Source organism: Pelobates fuscus, chromosome 4 (assembly GCF_036172605.1).
Source record: "Pelobates fuscus isolate aPelFus1 chromosome 4, aPelFus1.pri, whole genome shotgun sequence".
Taxonomy (NCBI): domain Eukaryota; kingdom Metazoa; phylum Chordata; class Amphibia; order Anura; family Pelobatidae; genus Pelobates; species Pelobates fuscus.
Genome location: NC_086320.1, coordinates 234,018,677 through 234,039,827, shown reverse-complemented (window position 1 = coordinate 234,039,827; position 21,151 = coordinate 234,018,677). Strand labels below are relative to the sequence as shown.

The following is a 21,151-nucleotide window of genomic DNA, read 5'->3' as shown; positions in this document are numbered from 1 at the left end:
AAGAAAGAAACAGGGAGAGAGGGAGGGAGAGAGGGAGGGAGGGAGGGGAAAAAAAGAAACAGGGAGAGAGGGAGGGAGGGAGGGGAAAAAAAGAAACAGGGAGGGAGGGAGGGGAAAGAAAAACAGGGAGGGAGGGAGGGAGGGAGGGGAAAGAAAAACAGGGAGGGAGGGAGGGAGGGAGGGGAAAGAAAAACAGGGAGGGAGGGGGAAGCAAGAAACAGGGAGGGAGGGAGGGGGAAGCAAGAAACAGGGAGGGAGGGAGGGGGAAGCAAGAAACAGGGAGGGAGGGAGGGGGAAGCAAGAAACAGGGAGGGAGGGAGGGGGAAGCAAGAAACAGGGAGGGAGGGAGGGGGAAGCAAGAAACAGGGAGGGAGGGAAGGGGAAGCAAGAAACAGGGAGGGAGGGGGAAGCAAGAAACAGGGAGGGAGGGAGGGAGGGAGGGGGAAGCAAGAAACAGGGAGGGAGGGAGGGAGGGGGAAGCAAGAAACAGGGAGGGAGGGAGGGAGGGGGAAGCAAGAAACAGGGAGGGAGGGAGGGGGAAGCAAGAAACAGGGAGGGAGGGAGGGGGAAGCAAGAAACAGGGAGGGAGGGAGGGGGAAGCAAGAAACAGGGAGGGAGGGGGAAGCAAGAAACAGGGAGGGAGGGAGGGGGAAGCAAGAAACAGGGAGGGAGGGAGGGGGAAGCAAGAAACAGGGAGGGAGGGAAGGGAAAGAAAGAAACAGGGAGGGAGGGAAGGGAAAGAAAGAAACAGGGAGGGAGGGAAGGGAAAGAAAGAAACGGGGAGGGAAGGAGGGAGGGGGGAAGAAAAAAAACTGACAGGGGGAGAAAGAAACTGACAGGGGGGGAGAAAGAAACTGACAGGGGGGGAGAAAGAAACTGACAGGGGAGAGAAAGAAACTGACAGGGGAGAGAAAGAAACTGACGGGGGGGAGAAAGAAACTGCCGGGGTAGAAAGAAACTGACGGGGGGAGAAAGAAACTGACGGGGGGAGAAAGAAACTGACGGGGGGAGAAAGAAACTGACGGGGGGGAGAAAGAAACTGACAGGGGGGAGAAAGAAACTGACAGGGGGGAGAAAGAAACTGACAGGGGGGGGAGAAAGAAACTGACAGGGGGGGAGAAAGAAACTGACAGGGGGGGGAGAAAGAAACTGACGGGGGGAGAAAGAAACTGACGGGGGGGAGAAAAACTGACGGGGGGGAGAAAAACTGACGGGGGGGGAGAAACTAACAGGGAGGTGGGAGAAAGAAACTAACAGGGAGGTGGGGGGAGAAACTAACAGGGAGGTGGGGGGAGAAACTAACAGGGAGGTGGGGGGAGAAACTAACAGGGAGGGGGGGAGAGAGAAATTGACAGGGAAGGGGGAGTGACAGGGGAGGGAGGGGGAATGAGAGTAACAAGGGAGGGGGGAGAAGAGAGTGACATCCACCACACACACACACACAATGCACCCCTTACACACAAAGACAATGAACCCCTTGCACACAAAAAACACAATGCATTACACACACAATGCATTACACACACAATGCATCCCTTACACACAGAGAAACACTCAAAGCACCCCTTACACACACTCAAAGCACCCCTTACACACACTCAAAGCACCCCTTACACACACTCAAAGCACCCCTTACACACACTCAAAGCACCCCTTACACACACTCAAAGCACCCCTTACAGACTCACACACTTCATCCCTTACATACACAGAAACACACGTTGCAGCCAGTGGTGTATCCTGGTTTTGTGCTGCCCTAGGCAGGACAAAACTCAGGCGCCCCCCCCCCTCCCCCCGCGCCACCCCCACCCAACCTTTCCCCCCGCCCCGCATTCTAAATACACACACACACACACACTCGCTAACAGAAACACACAAACGCTAACAGAAACACACACACACTAACAGACAAACACACTCACTAACAGACAAACACACTCACTAACAGACAAACACACTCACTAACAGACAAACACACTCACTAACAGACAAACACACTCACTAACAGACAAACACACTCACTAACAGACACACACACTCACTAACAGACACACACTCACTCACTAGCAGACACAAACTAGCAGACACACACACTCACTGACATACACACACACTCACAGGCAAACACACACTAACAGACACACAGTCACACACTAACAGACACACACACTAACAGACACAAACACTGACACACACACACACACACACACACTAACAGACACAGACACACACTAACAGACACAGACACACACTCACACACATTAACAAATTTTTTTTAAATTTATTTTTAACACTTTTTTTATTTTTTTTAACACATTTTTTTTAACACATTTTTTTAATTGATTTTTTAACACGTTTTTTTTTATTTATTTTTCACACATTTTTTTAAAATTTATTTTTCACACATTTTTTTTTATTTAACACCCCCCTTCCCCCCAGCCTCCTTACCTTTGGGAATGCTGGGGAGGGGGGTGTCTCTTCCTCCCTGGTGGTCCAGTGGCTGCTGGGCGATCGGGCGGCACTGCCTGGCGGGCCGGCGAGGGAGCACTTCCCCTGAGCTGTCTGCTCAGCTCCCTCGCGCGCCTCAGAGTGAGGCTGGGAGCCGGAATATGACGTCATATTCCGGCTCCGCCTCCCAGCCTCACTCTGCGGCTGGCGAGGGAGCTGAGCAGACAGCTCAGGGGAAGTGCTCCCTCGCCCGCCCGCCAGGCAGTGCCGCCCGATCACCCAGCAGCCCGCCGGCATGTCTGTTAGCCGCAAGGCTAACAAGGCATTTGCCCTGGGCATTTGGGGGCGGCTTTTTTTGCCGCCCCCTGGAAAATGCCGCCCAAGGCAAATGCCTTGTTTGCCTCGCGGCTAATACGCCCCTGGTTGCAGCCCTTACACATACACAGATTCACACAAATCAGGACATCCCCTACACACTCCACACCCTGTGAACAAACTCCTTGGTGGAAAATGAAGGTGGAACCTGGGACCCAGACCTTGAGGGCCCCCCAAAAAATGGAGCTGCTTCCCGTTCTCCCAGAACATTGATTTTTGTGACCACAGTTACAAACAGCCTCCAGAGATCCTGTTCTACACCAGACCAGTGGAGCCAGACTGCAGCTAGAGCCCATCCTCATCCTCATCTGGTTGTAAGTAGGCAATCTAGTATATTATTCGTGGCACTAATCTCTAATTTACCTCACATTAAAGAAACACTATAGTCCCCAGAACCACTGCAGCGTGTTTACACCGCCGTGTTTACATTAAAAGGCACTGCAGGCCTTTTAATGTAAACACGGCGGCACTGCAGCACTAGCGTTAGTTAACATGGAAGGTCATATGGGAGGGGAGGGAGGGCGGGGGGGGGGGGGGTGGCCCTGGGTGTAGGAGCATTTCTGCAGGGTCTAGAAGGGGTGGTCTATCCGAAAACTTCCCTAGCATTCTGTGCATGCCCTCCCAGTATAGTCTGATTTCTGCGCAATCCCACCACAGGTGTATAGTAGTGCTTATTTCTCTCTCGCATCTCCAGGACACGTTGGGGTGGCCTGGGTTAATTGAGTGCAGGAGGCTCGGTGTGCGATACCAATTGGTCTGTCTCCTGTGTTTTGCTATAGTAGGAGCAGTGGTGTGTAAGGTATCAAATCTTTTCCCATTCCGCTTCAGTAAATGATCTGTTTAGGGCTGTCTCCCATTTGCCTTTGAACAGTGGGGGTTCGGTAGGGGTCTCCCCCTGCAGCATCGAGTACAGGAAGGAGATCCAGTGCGCTTGGGGTCCAGGCATGCCTTTTCAAAAGTGGTGCATTCTCGTGTGAGTGCGCTGCCCTTGGGCACGGTACCAATGTAGTGCGTGATTTGTGCGTATTTAAGGTGGTGTCTGATAGTGGGTGTAGTCTCTTCTAGCAAGTCTGGCAGTGTTTTGCATTTGTCAGGTGTCAGGTGTCAGTACGTGGTGTAATCGGGCGATTTGGGTCGGTAGCAAGTCCTTCGGGTCCAGTCCTGGCAGGAAGTCCTTGTTATGTGTCAGTGGGAGCAGTGGGGAAGGATAGGGTGCCAGACTGTGTGTTTTGGAGGTTCTACGCCAAACCTTCAAGGTATGCTTCATGTATGGGGGTAGCTCGGAGTTCACAAAGTCTCTGGAGGTCCACGGCAGGGCCGGGATAGCCCCTCCCCTGTTCTCCCCCCTCTGCCACCTTCCAAAGTTTCTGTACCCAGTGTTTGGTCCATTCCATTACCCGTTGGAGGTGTGCGGCTTCATAGTACAGATGGAAGTCTGGTACTGCCAGACCCCCTCTGTCTTTAGGGGGAGAGAGTGCATCAAATCTCATCCTTGGTCTACGATCATTCCAGATGTAACGGCCCATTGAGGATCTAAGAGTATTGAAGAAGGGTCTAGGGATAGTGATGGGGATGGCCTGGAAAAGGTACAGGAGGCATGGGAGGAAGTTCATTTTAATAACCTGGACTCTCCCCAGCCACGATATGTGTAGGTAGGCCCAGGCTTTTGCCTCCTGTTGGAATTTCTCCAGCATAGGGGCGAAATTTTCTTTGTAAAGGTATCCGTTCTTTTTAGTCAACCTGGTGACTAGGTATCGAATTTTGTGTTCGGACCACTGGAATGGGAAGGCCCTGCCGAGCCTGTCTGCCCAATCAGTCGGCATTGAGCTATTCAGTAAGTGGGATTTGGTGGGTTTAATTTTCAGGTGTGAGATGGCGCCGAATTCCCTGAATGCTTTCAGGATGTTCGCCAGTGTGGTTTCTGGTGTGGTCATAAAGAAGAGAAGATCGTCAGCGTATGCCTCCACTTTGTGTTGGATATCCCCCCTTATGTCGATGTCCTGTCGTATGTGTGTGAGGAAGGGTTAGAGGGAGAGGGCGAAAAGCAGGGGGGACAGGGGGCAGCCTTGTCACCTGCCGTTGAGTTGTTTTGTTTTTTTAAACAAAAATCCCTCTCTCCCCTTGCCAGTCTAACATGCGCATGCACTCTGAGCCAGTGAAATGGTCCAATGTGATTTGACCGCTTGCAGCCCCTGTGATGTTGTAGGGTGAGTGGAAGATAAGCTGCATGAGCATCGCCTGGTGCAGGATTCCAGGTGAGTAAAATCTACATTTTGCAGTTTTTACTGCAAATCGAGGGGGTAGACCTTCTCCATAGTGCCCAATAGGGCCTTTTACACAGGTAAGGATCCCCCGCTCAAAAGGGTTAAAAAGCAGATGAGTATTATTTAGAATAAAAAGTACCGGTAAATAATTTAAATCTGTCTAAAAGCAAAGTATGTGAATAATATGATAAAATACAGCATGATGCTGTCATGGTTACAGAAGGGAATACAGTACATCCAGTACAAACTGAACAACAATACCAGGCCTTCTGTGCAAAATACACTGGATTACAATTGTGTTTGAGCTGATAAAAATATGTATATATACACAAATACATCAACTCACCACAGTACTTCATAAGTCATTCATTTAAAATCATTTGTTCAACATAAAGGCAAAGATGAACAAAAACGCAAATCCCCAAAATAGAAGACAGATGAATGGGGGCAGAGCCAATAGAGGAACGGAGAGGCTGCACCTTTGTGAGCTCTGGGCCATAAGCTTATGAAAACGTTGATTTTGGGGTGGATAACCTACCCCCAATTTACTTGCTCCACTCTGTCACCAAGAGTACATCATGGGGCGCAAACACAAAAAGCCAAAACCCGACAAAGGCCCTACATCCTGAGATATTGGGGAACTACTGCAGAGATTGCAAGCGGCCGTGTGGGAAAAGATGGAGATGGGTGGCTAGGGCTCTTCCTACTCCTCGGAGGATATCCCCCAATGATGTGGGAGCGGCAGTCTCGAGCGCACCACTGCCAGGCCCCAAACCCAAACAACCCACGGAAGATGAGCCAGTCACTGCCAACCAGCTCAAGACCCAATTTGCGGAACAGAGAGTCAACATCGCGGCTGACATGGCCTTCTTCAAAGACGCACTCAAAGGTGCTGCCTCCCGCATTGACTTGCTGGAAGCCGCATCGAGCACCCAAGGCTCACGTCTATCTGTGGTGGAATAGAAACTCGAGGAGTTGGAAAAGTGGTATATAATGACAACGGACCGAGTCGATGCCTTGGAGGACCAGAGGAGGCGATACAACCTGAAGATCCGGGGTATCCCGGACTCTGTAGGCCTCCCTGATCTGCGTCATTACATCTGATGGCTGATAGCACAACTAATACCGCCAAAGCAGGCAAAGGCGGTGAAGCTCGATGGTATGTTCCACCTGACAAAACCAAGGGCAGTACAGGCAGACTCAATGGTCCACTTCCATACGCTGCAGGATAAAGCCCTACTAATGTCCGCAGCCCAGGGTAAGATCCCCCCTACTATTTGAGGGGTCATCACTTGCCTTATACCCAGATCTTACTAGAAGCACCATTATTTGGCGAAGATCCCTGCAACCACTACTGCAGAAACCTAGAGCAAAGGACATTCCAAACAGGTGGGGACTGCCTAAACATCTCCTTTTTAGCTACTTGGGTGCTAGTTACAAGGCACAAAGCCTCATGGAACTCAAAGTTCACCTGCGCCGCCTGAGCCTGACGGAGATGCGGAGAACAGATGGTACGGGCCTAACAGGCTTAGACCCCTCCACTGTCACGGAGTTCATCCCCAGAACCGCCAGACGCCTCCACATTCACAGACCACAACGTCACTCACAATCGTCTCACCGACAATTAGGCTACCTACTCACTACTGTATGTTATGTTAGAGGTTTAGCCATTTTACTTTTCTCTATCTATAATGGGCATTATAGTCATTCCCCGCCAATAAGTCTTTCAAGCTGCACCACTGCAATAATATTGTATATGACTCCCTTCTTACCCCCCTCCGCCCAGACTCCTTGAGCACATACCCTGCCCACCACTACGATACTGGGAAGAGGGCACCTCACAGGGGAATGCAGCCCTTAAGTAGCCATCTTAGCCACCACTACCACATCCCTGTGAGGGAAATATTTGTTTAACAAAGTGTGTTATATAATGCTATAGCTTTTTATCTCAAAAAAAGCGTTCTGCAGACCTTAACCTGCTGTTATTCTAATACCGGTTATAACCAATAACTTGCATGTGAATGTACTGAATGCCATCTTGCCTTTTCCGTGAAATGCCAAAAATAAAGAATTAAATTAAAAATAAAATAAAAAAGGAGAGATGAAAGCTAGAGCTTTTTTACAGCACAGAAGTGAAATATTCACAAGAACATAATTATCACTATAACTATGTGTGTCTTCAGTGAAGTGTCAATTTACTAACTACACAAATAGTTCTTACTTAAAATATAACATACAAACAACAATTCACAAATGGGAAGTGTGCAACTCACGTCAATAGCATCCCTCTCAAAGATGCGCAGCTGCAGGAAGAGTTCAAGCTTTATTTTCCGTTCTTGGAATAACTCCTCCATCTGAGACTGGGCCTCATCTAGCTGCTGCAGCACAGTCTCAATATGATTGATTGAGCTGTTATGCGGAGTCTTATTGTTGGATATAGCAGAATCTCTTTAAAAGAAGAGAAATTGACAACAGTTCATACAAAAAAGGAAAAAAAGATTTGCATTTTAAAATCCAATTTCAGAGGAGTCATCTTTTCAGAAGCTAAGTGCCTTCCTAAAATCTATTTTGCAAGCCGCTGTTGAGAATTCTGTGTTTTGTGTTATATCAGTAAACTTACAAAAAAAAAATAAAGTAAAACTTAATGGTGGCCTATTTTGTACGGATATAATGATTTAATAGATGACAATATATCTGCCACTGGATAGAATGAACAAAATATGCAACCTTTTAAACCATACTCTGGCAAGTAATTAACATTTATTTGAGGCATGGGATGCATCGCGAGCACACAACTATAATGAACTTTTTTTTTGTACAGAAGTAACAAGTAGTCTTGGTGCGCCACAACAGCGACATCAGGGTAGATTGGTAACCATTTGCAATACAGGTTGTGACATTCGTTAGTCAGGCACAATTTTTAAGTTAATGAGATCGATATTTCAACAGTTTGGGTTCTCATTTTGTTTAAGTAAGTTAATAAAATGTCAGGGAAGATTATTCAGAGGAGTGACAAAGAAGAAAAACATGACATCATACAATCATAATATAAACAAGGCTGTACAATGCAGTAAATGCTAGGCTAACTAGTGAGTTGGTTAAAGCGATCTCTTGTCTGACTAGGCAGATAATAAGTGATTGATTGCTGTTTCTGCTAGGCTTAAATTAGAATGTCAGTAGCTTGAAGACAGAGATGATATAAATAAAAGAAGCATCAACATCAAAAGAGAATTTGCTAAGCATGCATACTACACTCCCAGAGAGCTAGCCTTATGTTCGTTTGTACAATAAGTAGACTCCGATTATATGGCCAAAGTGCCAGCTGATACCACAGTCCCGGCTCAGCAAAACTTCGGCTCTGCTGCTAGGTAAGAGAGCCGGAGGGGCTCCGCTGCCGCTTCCCGGTCTTCCGTGGGTACCTTGTGTGGCGGGAGTATGCTCTTGGCGGTGTGCCAGCCTCTCTTCTCCCCATGCTGATCTGTAGGGTATGTTTTTTTCCTCCTGATGAAGGGTCAAAGCCCTCCTGGGCACTTTGTTGCAGCTGTGCAGTGTTGTGGGCGGCTAATGTGCTGAGCGTCCATCTTGGCTCCGCTGGCAGTAGGCCGAGCATAGGCCCTCTGAGTGTGACTCTTTAGCTTGAGTAGCAGTGGGCCGTGTGTGGGGGTTCTCCGCGTGTGTCGGGATCCAGGCAGGCGGTGTCTGATGTGTGGTCTGCAGCCCTCGTTCTCCTCTGCTGCTTCGTCCCGGTTAGTGGCTCGGTTGTGCTTTTCGGAGCCGGTTTATGTGCAGGTGAGGTGATGGGCTGTCGAGGGACCGGCTTGGGCTTAGGTCTGTGCCAGTTTGGGCCTCAATCGTGCCCAAAAGTGGTCGAAGGCTGCTGCTATGCGATCCTCGTGGGCGATCCAGCTTGCAAGTCGCGCTTGTAGAGGCTGGGTGGGTGTAGGCCCAGGAGCATGGTCGGCATGGTGGGGGTTATATCTAAAAATAGCTTGCAAAAGCTGCAGATCACTTGTTTGAAACCTCCCTTCTTCCCCAGCCCAGACTTTTTGTGGCTGTTCAATCAACTGCCTGCCTCTCGACTTTAGCTCAACTGAGATCAACAACCAGAAAAAAACAGAACCGGTTGTCTGACAGACAGTTTTATATACATAAAATTGCAAGTTGCTATTGAAATCTGCACTTTTTGTAAAATAAAAGAAAAAAGAAGGCATTCTTCACACATAAAGCACTTCAACAAGCATAAGTGCTTTATGGGCCTGTAGTATCACTTTAATTTAACACCTTGAATTTAAAAAATAAAATCACAAAAAAAAAACCTCATCTGCTTGTCATAATTCTGTCATTAAGCAAGATATCAAAAAGTGTATTTTCATGGCAAGAACAAATATCACATGGACTGTGGTGGAGGAAGTGAAAAGACAGGAAGTAGGAAAGGAAAACATAGAAACTGCGTGCATGCTTATATCATATAAATCTTATATAGACAGAAAAACAACCACAGCATTGTTCTCCACAACCCCTTTCAATGATAGAGAGTAATAATTATAAGCATGTATATTCACTGTTGGTATCCATTGCAGAGGACAATCTTTCATTTAAGTAACTGCATTTACATTTCGATTACACATGGTAAGATTAATAGATACAAGCCTGTATAAACAGAGCATTGTGTTCCATTTAAAAGCATTCCAGACCGATGGCAGTAACATGACGTTTTGTTGTTCATTGTACAATAGATTTGTTATTTGTGATTCACATGCTTATTTCATGATTACAAACACTTAATATACAGACATGTTTAGGTAATCAGAACTGTGATCAATTCCTTATAGTCCTCTGGAATATAAAGTTACATATTCATTATGTCATCAACATTTATACGCATAGAACATATGTCATGTGTCAGCAGATGTAATGATCTGTTGTTTATGACGTGTAGCCAGCTGGAATCAAATCGGTACAGATCTATTCTATGTTTGTTAAGACTCTTCAACTAAGTGGCTAGTATTGAGGGAGATTTTGAGAATAGTCTTTATATAAAATCCATGGTATTTTGTGGGGTGGAATCTATATTATATATGGATGGACACACACCCTCACAACTCTACATATTGCCAGGGGTTTTCACATTTTTACATGGAAAATTGCAGATTGGTAGGGAAATATACAATCCACCCATACCCACTTCCTACATTCTTTCTGGCATATCTATAAAACTGCTGAGCCATAATCCGTGAAAGTGTACGACTATGGTTTTCAATTTACTACAGCACAAATCTCGCTGTTCTCTCCTGCGTCTTCCCGCAATGCAGTAACATAAAAATGGATTTAGGTTTAATTCATGCTCAGCAATTTATATGAACCGATTTCCCATAAGCCTGCACCCATCAAAATTAACATTGCTTGTTTTTTTCTGTCAACAGGTTACCGTATATACTCGAGTATAAGCCGACCCGAATATAAGCCGAGGCCCCTAATTTTATCCCAAAAAACTGGGAAAACTTATTGACTCGAGTATAAGACTAGGGTGGGAAATGCAGCAGCTACTGGTAAATTTCTAAATAAAATTAGATCCTAAAAAAAATTTATTAATTGAATATTTATTTACAGTGTGTGTATAATGAATGCAGTGTGTGCGTATGTATGAGTGCAGCGTGTGTGTATGAGTGCAGTGTGTGTGTGCATGAATGCAGTGTGTGTGTGCATGAATGCAGTGTGTGAATGCAGTGTGTGCAGGGCCGGTGCAAGGATATTTGCCGCCGTAGGCAAAAAAAAATTTGCCGCCCCCTCCCCCCCCCATATGTCCTGACTTCCCCTCCTCCTCCCTCAGTGGTCCTTACCTCCCCACCCCCGTGTTCCTTCACTCCCCCCCCCCAGTGGTCCTGACTCACCCCTCCCCCAGTGGTCCTTACCCTCCCCTCCCCTAGTGGTCCTTACTTCCCCCTCCCCTCCCATAGTGGTCCTTATCCCACCCCCTCCCTCTCATAGTGGTCCTTATCCCCCTTCTCCCTCCCATAGTGTTCCTTATCCCCCCCATCCCTCCCATAGTGGTCCATATACCCCCCCCCTCCCTCCCATAATGGTCCTTATACCCCCCTCCCTCCCATAGTGGTCCTTATCCCACCCCCTCCCATAGTGGTCCTTATACCCCCCCTCCCTCCCATAGTGGTCCTTATACCCCCCTCCCTCCAATAGTGGTCCTTATACCCCCCTCCCTCCCATAGTGGTCCTTATACCCCCCCTCCCTCCCATAGTGGTCCTTATCCCCCCCTCCCTCCCATAGTGGTCCTTATACCCCCCTCCCTCCCATAGTGGTCCTTATACCCCCCTCCCTCCCATAGTGGTCCTTATACCCCCCTCCCTCCCATAGTGGTCCTTATACCCCCCTCCACCCCATAGTGGTCCTTATACCCCCCCTCCCTCCCATAGTGGTCCTTATCCCCCCCCTCCCTCCCATAGTGGTCCTTACCCCCCCCCCCTCCCTCCCATAGTGGTCCTTATACCCCCCCCTCCCTCCCATAGTGGTCCTTATACCCCCCTCCCTCCCATAGTGGTCCTTATACCCCCCCTCCCTCCCATAGTGGTCCTTATACCCCCCCCCCACCCCATAGTGGTCCTTATACCCCCCCTCCCTCCCATAGTGGTCCTTATCCCCCCCCTCCCTCCCATAGTGGTCCTTACCCCCCCCCTCCCTCCCATAGTGGTCCTTATACCCCCCCCTCCCATAGCGGTCCTTATACCCCCCTCCCTCCCATAGTGGTCCTTAACCCACCCCCTCCCTCCCATAGTGGTCCTTATACCCCCCCCCCTCCCATAGTGGTCCTTATACCCCCCCCCCTCCCATAGTGGTCCTTATACCCCCCCCTCCCATAGTGGTCCTTATACCCCCCCTCCCATAGTGGTCCTTATACCCCCCCCCCCTCCCATAGTGGTCCTTATACCCCCCCCCCCTCCCATAGTGGTCCTTATACCCCCCCCCCCCTCCCATAGTGGTCCTTATACCCCCCCCCCCCTCCCATAGTGGTCCTTATACCCCTTTTTTTTTATTATTATTATTTTTTTTATTATTTTATTTCTTTTTTTTTTTTTTTTTTCGTCCCCCCTCCCTGCTTGATATATGGCAGGGAGGGGGGCTCTCCTTCCCTGGTGGTCCAGTGGCAGTTCAGTGGGGGGAGAGGGGGGCTGGCAGAGCTGTACTTACCTGTTCTGCAGCTCCTGTCAGCTCTCTCCTCCTCTGCGCCGTCCGTGCAGCTCCTTCTGTCAGCTCACAGTGTAAGTCTCGCGAGAGCCGCGGCTCTCGCGAGACTTACACTGGGAGCTGACCGAGGTGCTGAACGGACGGCGCGGAGGAGGAGAGAGCTGACAGGAGCTGCAGAACAGGTAAGTACAGCTCTGCCAGCCCCCCTCTCCCCCCAGTCTGTATTATGGCAATGCAAATTGCCATAATACAGACTCTGACTCGAGTATAAGCCGAGTTGGGGTTTTTCAGCCCAAAAAATGGGCTGAAAAACTCTGCTTATACTCGAGTATATACGGTAATACAGCACTTCCATTCCAAACAGTTCACTGTAAAAGGAAATGATATCGATCAAAATATAAATAGAGTGTTACAATCAAAAAGAGCATGTGCCTTATCTGAGATTTAAGGCACGCAATAACATTGACCGTTTAACTTCAAGTCCCGGTATATGGCCAAGTTACAGGTAAAAGTATGTGGGGTTTCAGAATCAAGGTTAGGGTTTCCAACTGTTATAACTAGGTTTAGAATATAAAAATAAATGTTAGAATTAGATTTATGTTTGTTGGTATTAAATATTTTGGAACATTGTTAAAGGGAAATTGGCAGATAAATGTAGTTTTAGTGGTTATACATTAAAAAAAAAAAAGTCTGTTATACAGATTTTTTTTGTAATTTAATATGAATTATGTTTTTTTTCTCCTGAGGCACAAGCCATAAATGATAATACTGATGCTGCATTGAAATGTAACACTGGTCAGCATGGATAAGCAAAAATGGTTACTTCATCTGTTCACTAGGGAACAAACGGATAGGCAAGTTAAAAGTATGGCATGTCTTTAATATGACCTGACAAATGACCAAGGTATCAGGAGAAAAAAAAAGGACTAACGTGCTGAAGTGGTAGCCTAGTCTACTTGCCCCTCATGATAATCTACTGGAACAAAAAAATATTTCAGTTATAAAGATTAGGGCCATTCACTACAACACTAGGAACTGTATCTCACCCTCTGTGCCTCCTCCCCCCCATAGTGTTTTATGCTGGTTATGTGTCATGTATAGGTGTTTTGGCAGTGTAAAATGTGTGTATTGATGTGTTCTGGTTTTTGCCCCCTATGGCTCACGATGCTGGTTAACAAGAATCCTGGACCACTGGTGATCCATCCCTGGTTTTGCAATGTTGGGGGTGTGATCAGCACCAGTTAATCTATAAAGTCCTGATGAGCACAATGGGGAACCCAGCACTGCATTCAAAAGTATAAGTGGTTGTTTCACCTGCCGAAGGAGAAGATCGTATGCATCCTGCTGGCAGCGTTGCAAGGAAGGCACATGGGAGGAACTAGCCACCTGGGGGAAAAAAGGCCCCCTGTAGCAGTCATGCCACTTTCCAAAAGTTTAATTAATAATTAAAATCTTGAGTACCCAGTGCCTGGATCTATATTACCAGGGCACTGTGCAGTAGTAATTTCACACCCCTGGGTACAGATGGAGGCTATTGCTGTAGTTAGGAGATACAGCAGAATACAAGTGTGATGATTTTACAGTAGTAGGATACGCTAAGCCTGCAACATTCACAGCAGAATGGACGTGTTTGTTTAAAAAAAAAAAAAAAAAAAAATACAAATTATATATCCACTCATTTTAGGAAAAATTATGAAAAGCCTTCTGAAAATACTCAAAATGCACCTTATTGCAATTAATACACCAAAACTGAATTCTAAGAATGTCTCTAAGTTGACTCTAGAATGCCACCAAAGAACTAGCAAGCTACACCTGAGTGGGTTTGTTGTATTCAACACAATTACCATAAAAAAAAAACTATATACAGATAACGCAATTAAGCACCTGATACCATTTAGTTGTAAGCTTGTTTCTACTATATATAGATCAAAACCTACAGAAGGTACAGCACATGGCAATAATCTTGGAAAGCAAGTTTTAGAAAACATTGTGACAACCTAAAAGTGACAAACACACTGTGCATTCTAATAATGAAGAAATGGAGAAGGCCAGTCTGTCTAGCCACATAAGCCGTGGGAATACCAGATAGGACCTAATATAAAGCCTAACGTAGAGCTACAAAATAGAGGGTAACCCAAACATAATACAGCAAGAATAAAGGAAACCCTTGAAGCAAGGGGGTCCTGAGGTGAAGCTCTAGTGACACGGAGATACCCTTGTCTAGAAAATAACTAGAGCGGGTATATGTACAGTAACCAGGTATAAGGGGAAAAGAAGGGGAGGGGGAAGGTTGGATAGGGTATCTGTACAGAGGAGGGTGGGTATAACCTAGATTTGGACTCTCTCATCCTGGGGGGGACCTAGGTCTCTTTGTACTTCTTTGAGACTTAGGTGTGAGGATGTTCTACAGTTTCATTGGTAATTGGTACTTCAAAACATTTCCTGATTATACCTTCAACTCAGGACCCCCTTGCTTCTAGGGTTTCATCTATTCTTAATGTGCATTCTAACAATAGCTTCAATAAGTTCTGGGAACATACCTTTAGGAATACGGGAATCGGGAATACAGGAATCAAATGCACAGTTTTATCCGACTAATACTCGCTTTTTGGTTGTGAAGGTTTACTTTAAGAATACAATAATATTGATCTCACCTTAGCTGTTGGATCAGGTCTTCCCCTTCTTTTATTACATTGACTGTAAACTGCAGTGTCGTCTGTTGTTGCTGCCCAAAGCGTTTGATTAAATCCTGGACTGCTTCCACAGACTCTGCATAGACATCATCCAGCAGTTCCTTTTGCAGGTCCTCCAGCCATGTCCACAGCTAAAGTAAAAGAAAAAAAATACAAAAAAAAACAAACCGTGAATGAAGAAAAATGCATCCAGGATTCAGAGCAGAACACGGCAAAAAAAGGCAGCTGAATGTCCTGCTTTACTTTAATCTTAAACAGACTTTTCTCTATCCGACTTATTAATGAATTGGCTGATAAGACTTGCAGAGCTTGAAAATGCTGCCCATTTCTTCCTGGGTTATCCTCAACTGAACTACAGGTTTATCTTGGGAAACAAAATCCATTAAAATGGAGAGATGTTTTGGGATCAGACAGCCACTCCAGGAAGAGCACATAGAGAGGGAAACCATGGCTCACTCTCTAGAGGGATAGACAGAGGAAGGAAGGAAGGGAGTCAGGATTTATCTCAGTGACTTTGTTAAAGCCACACAGCTGATGGTCTGAGTGACACATAGGTATATAAAACTATTAAAACTGTAAACACCCTTATCTGCTCTAGGATGAGAGGTTTTCTCACCTAACTATAAAATTATTTGTCACTTGCTTTTGTCATAGTTTTCATTACTTGTCCCAATAAAGATGATACACTCACACAATAACATCTAAGAATTTATTTGAACATGTATACAAAGAATAACCACAACAGCTCACAGCAGTGCTTAAAGTACCAGCCTATCTATGATTTGACAAAAAAAAAAAAAGGTTGCCAGCAGCACCCAGAGCCTACACCACCCCCTGTAGCTCAATCCAACCCCAAACAGCAATGATTGGCTTAGAGTTGTGGGCTAACATTGTCTCTAATCTACAGAGATTAATGTGGTTAGTGCAATATTTTATATGCCTTTAGTTCCATTGCATGTTTTGAGCATACCCATCACCAAGTTTACCAAGAAGCTTTTTTTTTTTACAGGCATGCCAACAGTCCCGATTTCAGGGTCCTGTCCAGATATCCTGAGGTTTGTAATCTGGTATCCCGCTTTTGGGGACACCATGGAACTGTCCCTAGAAAGAATAGTGCGAGCACATTATTAGACATGCTTGTGCTGTGGAGTGTACCCTTAGGGGACTAGGACCATGCAGATGGTGCTGGAACAGGGCTCTTTGCATGGTCCACCCTTGGTGGTCCCTCTTTACAGGAGGCTGATGTCGAAGAGTATGAAATTATTATTTATACATACACACAGTTTAACTGATTTCTCCACTAAATAAACTTAATTAGATTTTAAGTAAGCATAGTCTACTTTTAACTAGGAAGCCAGAATCATGAAATTTTTTAAAAATATGCAATGCTCACAGGAAAATGCATTTTAAAAAGGAAGGGGGAGAGTATTCTGCAGCAGGATGAGAGATGTTGGTAAATATAACTAGGTCAGTCAATGACTTAACACTTTCTGTGCCAGCATACGGAAGTTAAGTAATGGACATCAATTTACAGACATCCTGGTGAAAAGCAAATCAGACTTAAAAGACAGACTTTTTACTCCAAGCACAAATGTCTATTAAATCACTATATTGTGCACACTGCTAAAAATTAAGGTGGAACATTATCTGTTCAGTGTAAAAAAAATAAAAAATAAAAAAAAAATTCACATCTACAATGCTGTACATATTAAGATTTGTTTTATTTTTCTGAGACTAAAAAGCAAATTTAGAAATAAAGCAATATAATTATCTAGTGATGAGTAACACAGAAATCAGTCTAATTAAGATGTGTTCTAAATTACATTACTTGCATCAATTATTAGTAGTGAATTACCTATAATTTCTATCCCATTCGTATCCCTATAATGAAAGTGTGTAATTAAATATTGTGAGGTATGCAGTGTTGAGGAACATTCAAGCAGTTGTTTAATAAAATAATAATATTAGTTTCAGTAAATTGTTAAATGTGTTTTGGTTGTTCATGGAGTAGATATCACAGAACAAATATGTTATGTCCATGTTTAGAGAGTCCCTAGCAGTAGCTTGTTAGAACTCTCGCTGGCTCCCTTTCGGCATTGAAGGGAACAATCACAAATGGGAATAGCATAGGTCACACTCAGTTTTGTCTTCCTCTAACATTTAATTGAGGACTTGTAATGGCGACACTCCACTCACAAAAAAAACCTCTGTTTTCCACCATGCAAAATAAAGGCTATTATAGTGGGGCTCCACTAATAGGCTATGGTGCAAGAAGCTCCATCTCCCTCGCCCCATTCATTCTGTTTGCTAAAGAGGCACCAATATGAAAACAAAAAAACATTACATGCCCCCCTGACTGTGCAAGTTCTTACACAGCAGTTCCTGTCTAGTCATTGAAATGAAAAACTATTGATATGCAGCCAATCAAAATAACACAATGAAATTATTTTGGATTTTTTTGGTGTTGTATTAACATGTACTACTCCTTAAATCGTACCTCTTAGTATGTTCTTCCCTAGTGCCATGGGCAACCACAAAACTGTGCAGTATCCTTGAGTGAAATGAATACGAGTTAGAATTAGGGAAAATATTGTTGAGAAGTTCAGAAATGCAAGTTTTTAGTCCTGTTGGACCTTTTTCAAGTGTGTTTATGCAGTTGGGGAGTCAGATCTTCCTGTCAGATCTTCCTTCCTCAGAGTCAGAGTTTTAAATGGTTATTGTAGGTAGTTATTTAAAGGACCTGCAGTGTGGTCTATCGCTAATACGATCTAAATTAAGCAAATATTCCATGAACATTGTAAGTAATAGTCCAGTATTGTTCATGAAGCAAAGGTGAATGATGGCTATGATATAAGAGATTTTGAATGACGCTAAGGAACTAGAGATCCCTCTTGATAGGTAAGTGCATGGAAAAAAATAAATAAAATAAAAGCTAATTTAGTAGACATACCCCAATGAAAACATGCACATGTTTATTGCAGCATTTTTTTCTACTGGGGATAAAAACAGCATCCAAGAGCTGCAGAACCGCTGTCAACAACCTTTACAGACTTTCTGTATATACAGACCTCCCCCTGCAGCTCAATAAAAAGAAGTCTTTGGAAGGCAGATGCTCTGAGCTTGCCTTTTGAGTTTAGCTCCATATAGCTAAAGCACCAGGAAGTAACAGGACCAGTAGAATGATTGACACTTTTTGTTAAAAGAAAATACATAAACAAAAAAGACAGTCTTCACACAAAGAAGATCATCAAGCTTAAGTGCTTTAGGTGCTTCAAGTGTTCATAACTATAGTCAGGATGCTAATTAAGCCAGAGATATCAGAGGTTACCATCAGGATTAAGAATTTCAAACTACAGCCCTTCCTCCCTGGTGATATTTCTAACCTACAACTCCCAAAAATTCTCTGGTCATCTTTCGTATCTTAAGAATTCGGGGAGAGTAGACCATCAAGATATAAAGTCAGAGATTGAGATGCATAATTAACCCCTTAAGGACCAAACTTCTGGAATAAAATGGAATCATGACGTGTCACACACGTCATATGTCCTTAAGGGGTTAAGATAAATGTGTCATGTTTAGCATGTAAGGCATCTCGTCATAATTAATTGAGTAAAAGCACAGAACATAAAATAAATGTCCGTCTTGGCATTGGTTGGCTGGGAAAGTAGCAAAAAAGTTGTAGTTCAGATAAAGTATAAAGTTGGGGAACAAGCTTTATAATGTATAGGTGAAGATAAAATGTTCATTTGAAATTTTAGGGCTTAAAGTGAACCTGTCATGACAAATATAAAATGAGTCAAGCCAGATGGTTAAACTGCAAACCTATATCACTAAGTGTTTCTCCCCTCAACACTATTAAAAGCTCATATTTAGTTCATTCCCATTACCCCTGTATCCTGCCGACAGCATCAATCATGTTTCAGTGGTTGTTACACTGAAAGACGCACCTCTCTTACCTGTTTGGGAAGCACAGTCAAGCTTCCCATAACAGGTTTAAAGTCCTCTATGTTGGTTTTATGGTATATCAATTCTCTCTCTATCCATGTCCAGATTGCATGTCCAAAGCTTCTGCAGCCTGCACACAGAACCTGTCCCTCATCCCTTCTTCCTCTTGCAGTTCTTAGGCTGAAGGCTAGCAGGAGAGACACCCAGAGGAAGAAGGGTGTCCTGATAACAGACATGCAGAACAGTCTTTTTTTTTTTTTTTCACTGTATAAACAATAGCTTTATTTCTTAGACATGCAACAATCCTTCTTATATCTGTGCGACTGGCTGACAGAAGGTGGAAAATGTGTTTTTTTAATTGCTGATTTTAGAGAAATCTAAACATTTGCTAGGAATCCTGACAGCACAATATATAGATGAAATTTGATTCTCTATTATTTAATATTAAGTTTTATTTATCATGAAAAGTATCCTTTAATGATTATCTTTATTAAAAGCCTGCATAATTCTATCCAACAAAAACTGTTCTTGGTATAGAGTGCTGTAAAATAAATGAAACCGATATCAAAATATAATTTCATTCTCCAATCTACCGCTATATACGAGAACCTGACAGATTAATAATAATCTATTGTAGGATATTACAAAGATATCAGAAGCTATTCGAGACACAAAAACACATAATTGTATTTCTATTTTAGGAATATTAAAACAAGATGTGTTTTTTTTGTTGTTTTTTTTTTTTAGACACAAAAACAAATGCTCTGCTTTATATAACCTAGCTTTATCAAGAGAGCTGCACAGTTACCCCATAAGCATAGCCAAAATGTCATTTATTTATTTTTTTTACACAGTGTTACAACAGACTAAAACAAATTTGCATTAATCCAAAACAAACTGACAGTTCTGTAACAATGTAACAATAATTTTAATAGAAGCTTAAATGTTTGAACAGCATACAATGATTCCCTTGGCACAACTAATAGAAGATGTCATTAAAAAGTTTTAATGTACCAGGGCAGGTCTATCTTGCCTAAGGTATCTTTTAGTCTGGAGTGAGATAACTGGATGACGAAAAGATTCTAAAATAGGCATGGCATAACAGGAATGCATAGCAGCAGGGAGAGCAAGGAATAAACTGGAATGTTAGCCTCACATTCACTGCAAGCCAGAGAACGTTTGGGAAACAGCCGAGCAGTGAAAACGACAGGATCCTTTTTGGATGCACATTCAACATTTCGAAAAAAATTCTTGCTGAAAGTAACGGCAATGTTCTTGAAGCAAAAACACTAAATAGAGAACTATGGAATCAAAGAGATCTCCCCAATGAGTACAAAGCGCAAAGTATTGTCACAACTTGTCTACTTTTCTATGTCTGACAATTTTTTTATAAATCCTATTTGATGATGGCATGCATGTTACTGCTCAGCAAGTTGCTACTTACACCATATGTATTTTTGATTAGCAATGAGAGGGAGAAAAGAGCATATTTTTTTCCTATAGAAGACCAGTGACAATCCTCAATATAACAATACTATTAATCTACAGTGTACTACACTGCAAGGTGGTCATAATTTAGTGAAAAGTAAATGTCACCAATGTTTGTGTGAAGAAACATTAAATATTATAATGCAAGCAGATGTTGTAAAACAAAACAACCTCATTTTCTTCCATTTTAAATTATGTAAATTATATAAATGTATATGGTTACCAAGAACCTTGCATTCAAGTCTGCTTGCATTTGCCATGTTGCCAAGATTGAGACACCTCCCCCCCCCCCTCTCTGTGTGTCTAACATTATGTACCTGTGTATGTGTATCTGTGTTTTTGTCATTGTGTACCTTTGTATGTGCCTGAGAGAGAGTATATGCATTTCTGTAATGCCTTTCATTTATTATATAAGGTTCACCCCATCCCTTGCTTAACTCCTAAAAAGGAAAAAAATGGACAATAATATATTCCCTGGAGGTACAGTGGAGTCACAGTTCAGGTCTGTTGTGGACCTCATAAGGGGTCACAGTACCTTTGCTAGTTGCAAACCGTGCCCACACCTAAAGCCCTTGTTGCCATGGCATCCTGTGTGGTCGCACAGCTCGCACAGCAATCTTTTGATCTCCCTGTAGGCCTTAAGAAGGCCAGTTCAGAGTTGGAGCTCCAGGCCCTGAAAGGGCCCACCGTATTACTGACAAAGCCTGGGTCCCAGGAAATCGCCTTAGTCATCTAATGGG

General features: G+C 44.1%; 1 protein-coding gene across 4 annotated transcripts in view; it reads right to left on the bottom strand.

Annotated features, from left to right (window-relative positions):
* Positions 1-21,151, bottom strand: part of TRIO (trio Rho guanine nucleotide exchange factor) — a 297,012-nt gene that overhangs the window by 152,560 nt on the left and 123,301 nt on the right. For all 4 annotated transcript variants that reach the window (XM_063451950.1, XM_063451954.1, XM_063451955.1 and 1 more), the window contains exons 12-13: positions 14,940-15,109; positions 7,361-7,535 (exon numbers count right to left, since the gene is read on the bottom strand). In XM_063451950.1, coding sequence (XP_063308020.1) covers positions 7,361-7,535; positions 14,940-15,109 — 345 coding nt within the window. The remainder of the gene's footprint in view (positions 1-7,360; positions 7,536-14,939; positions 15,110-21,151) is intronic.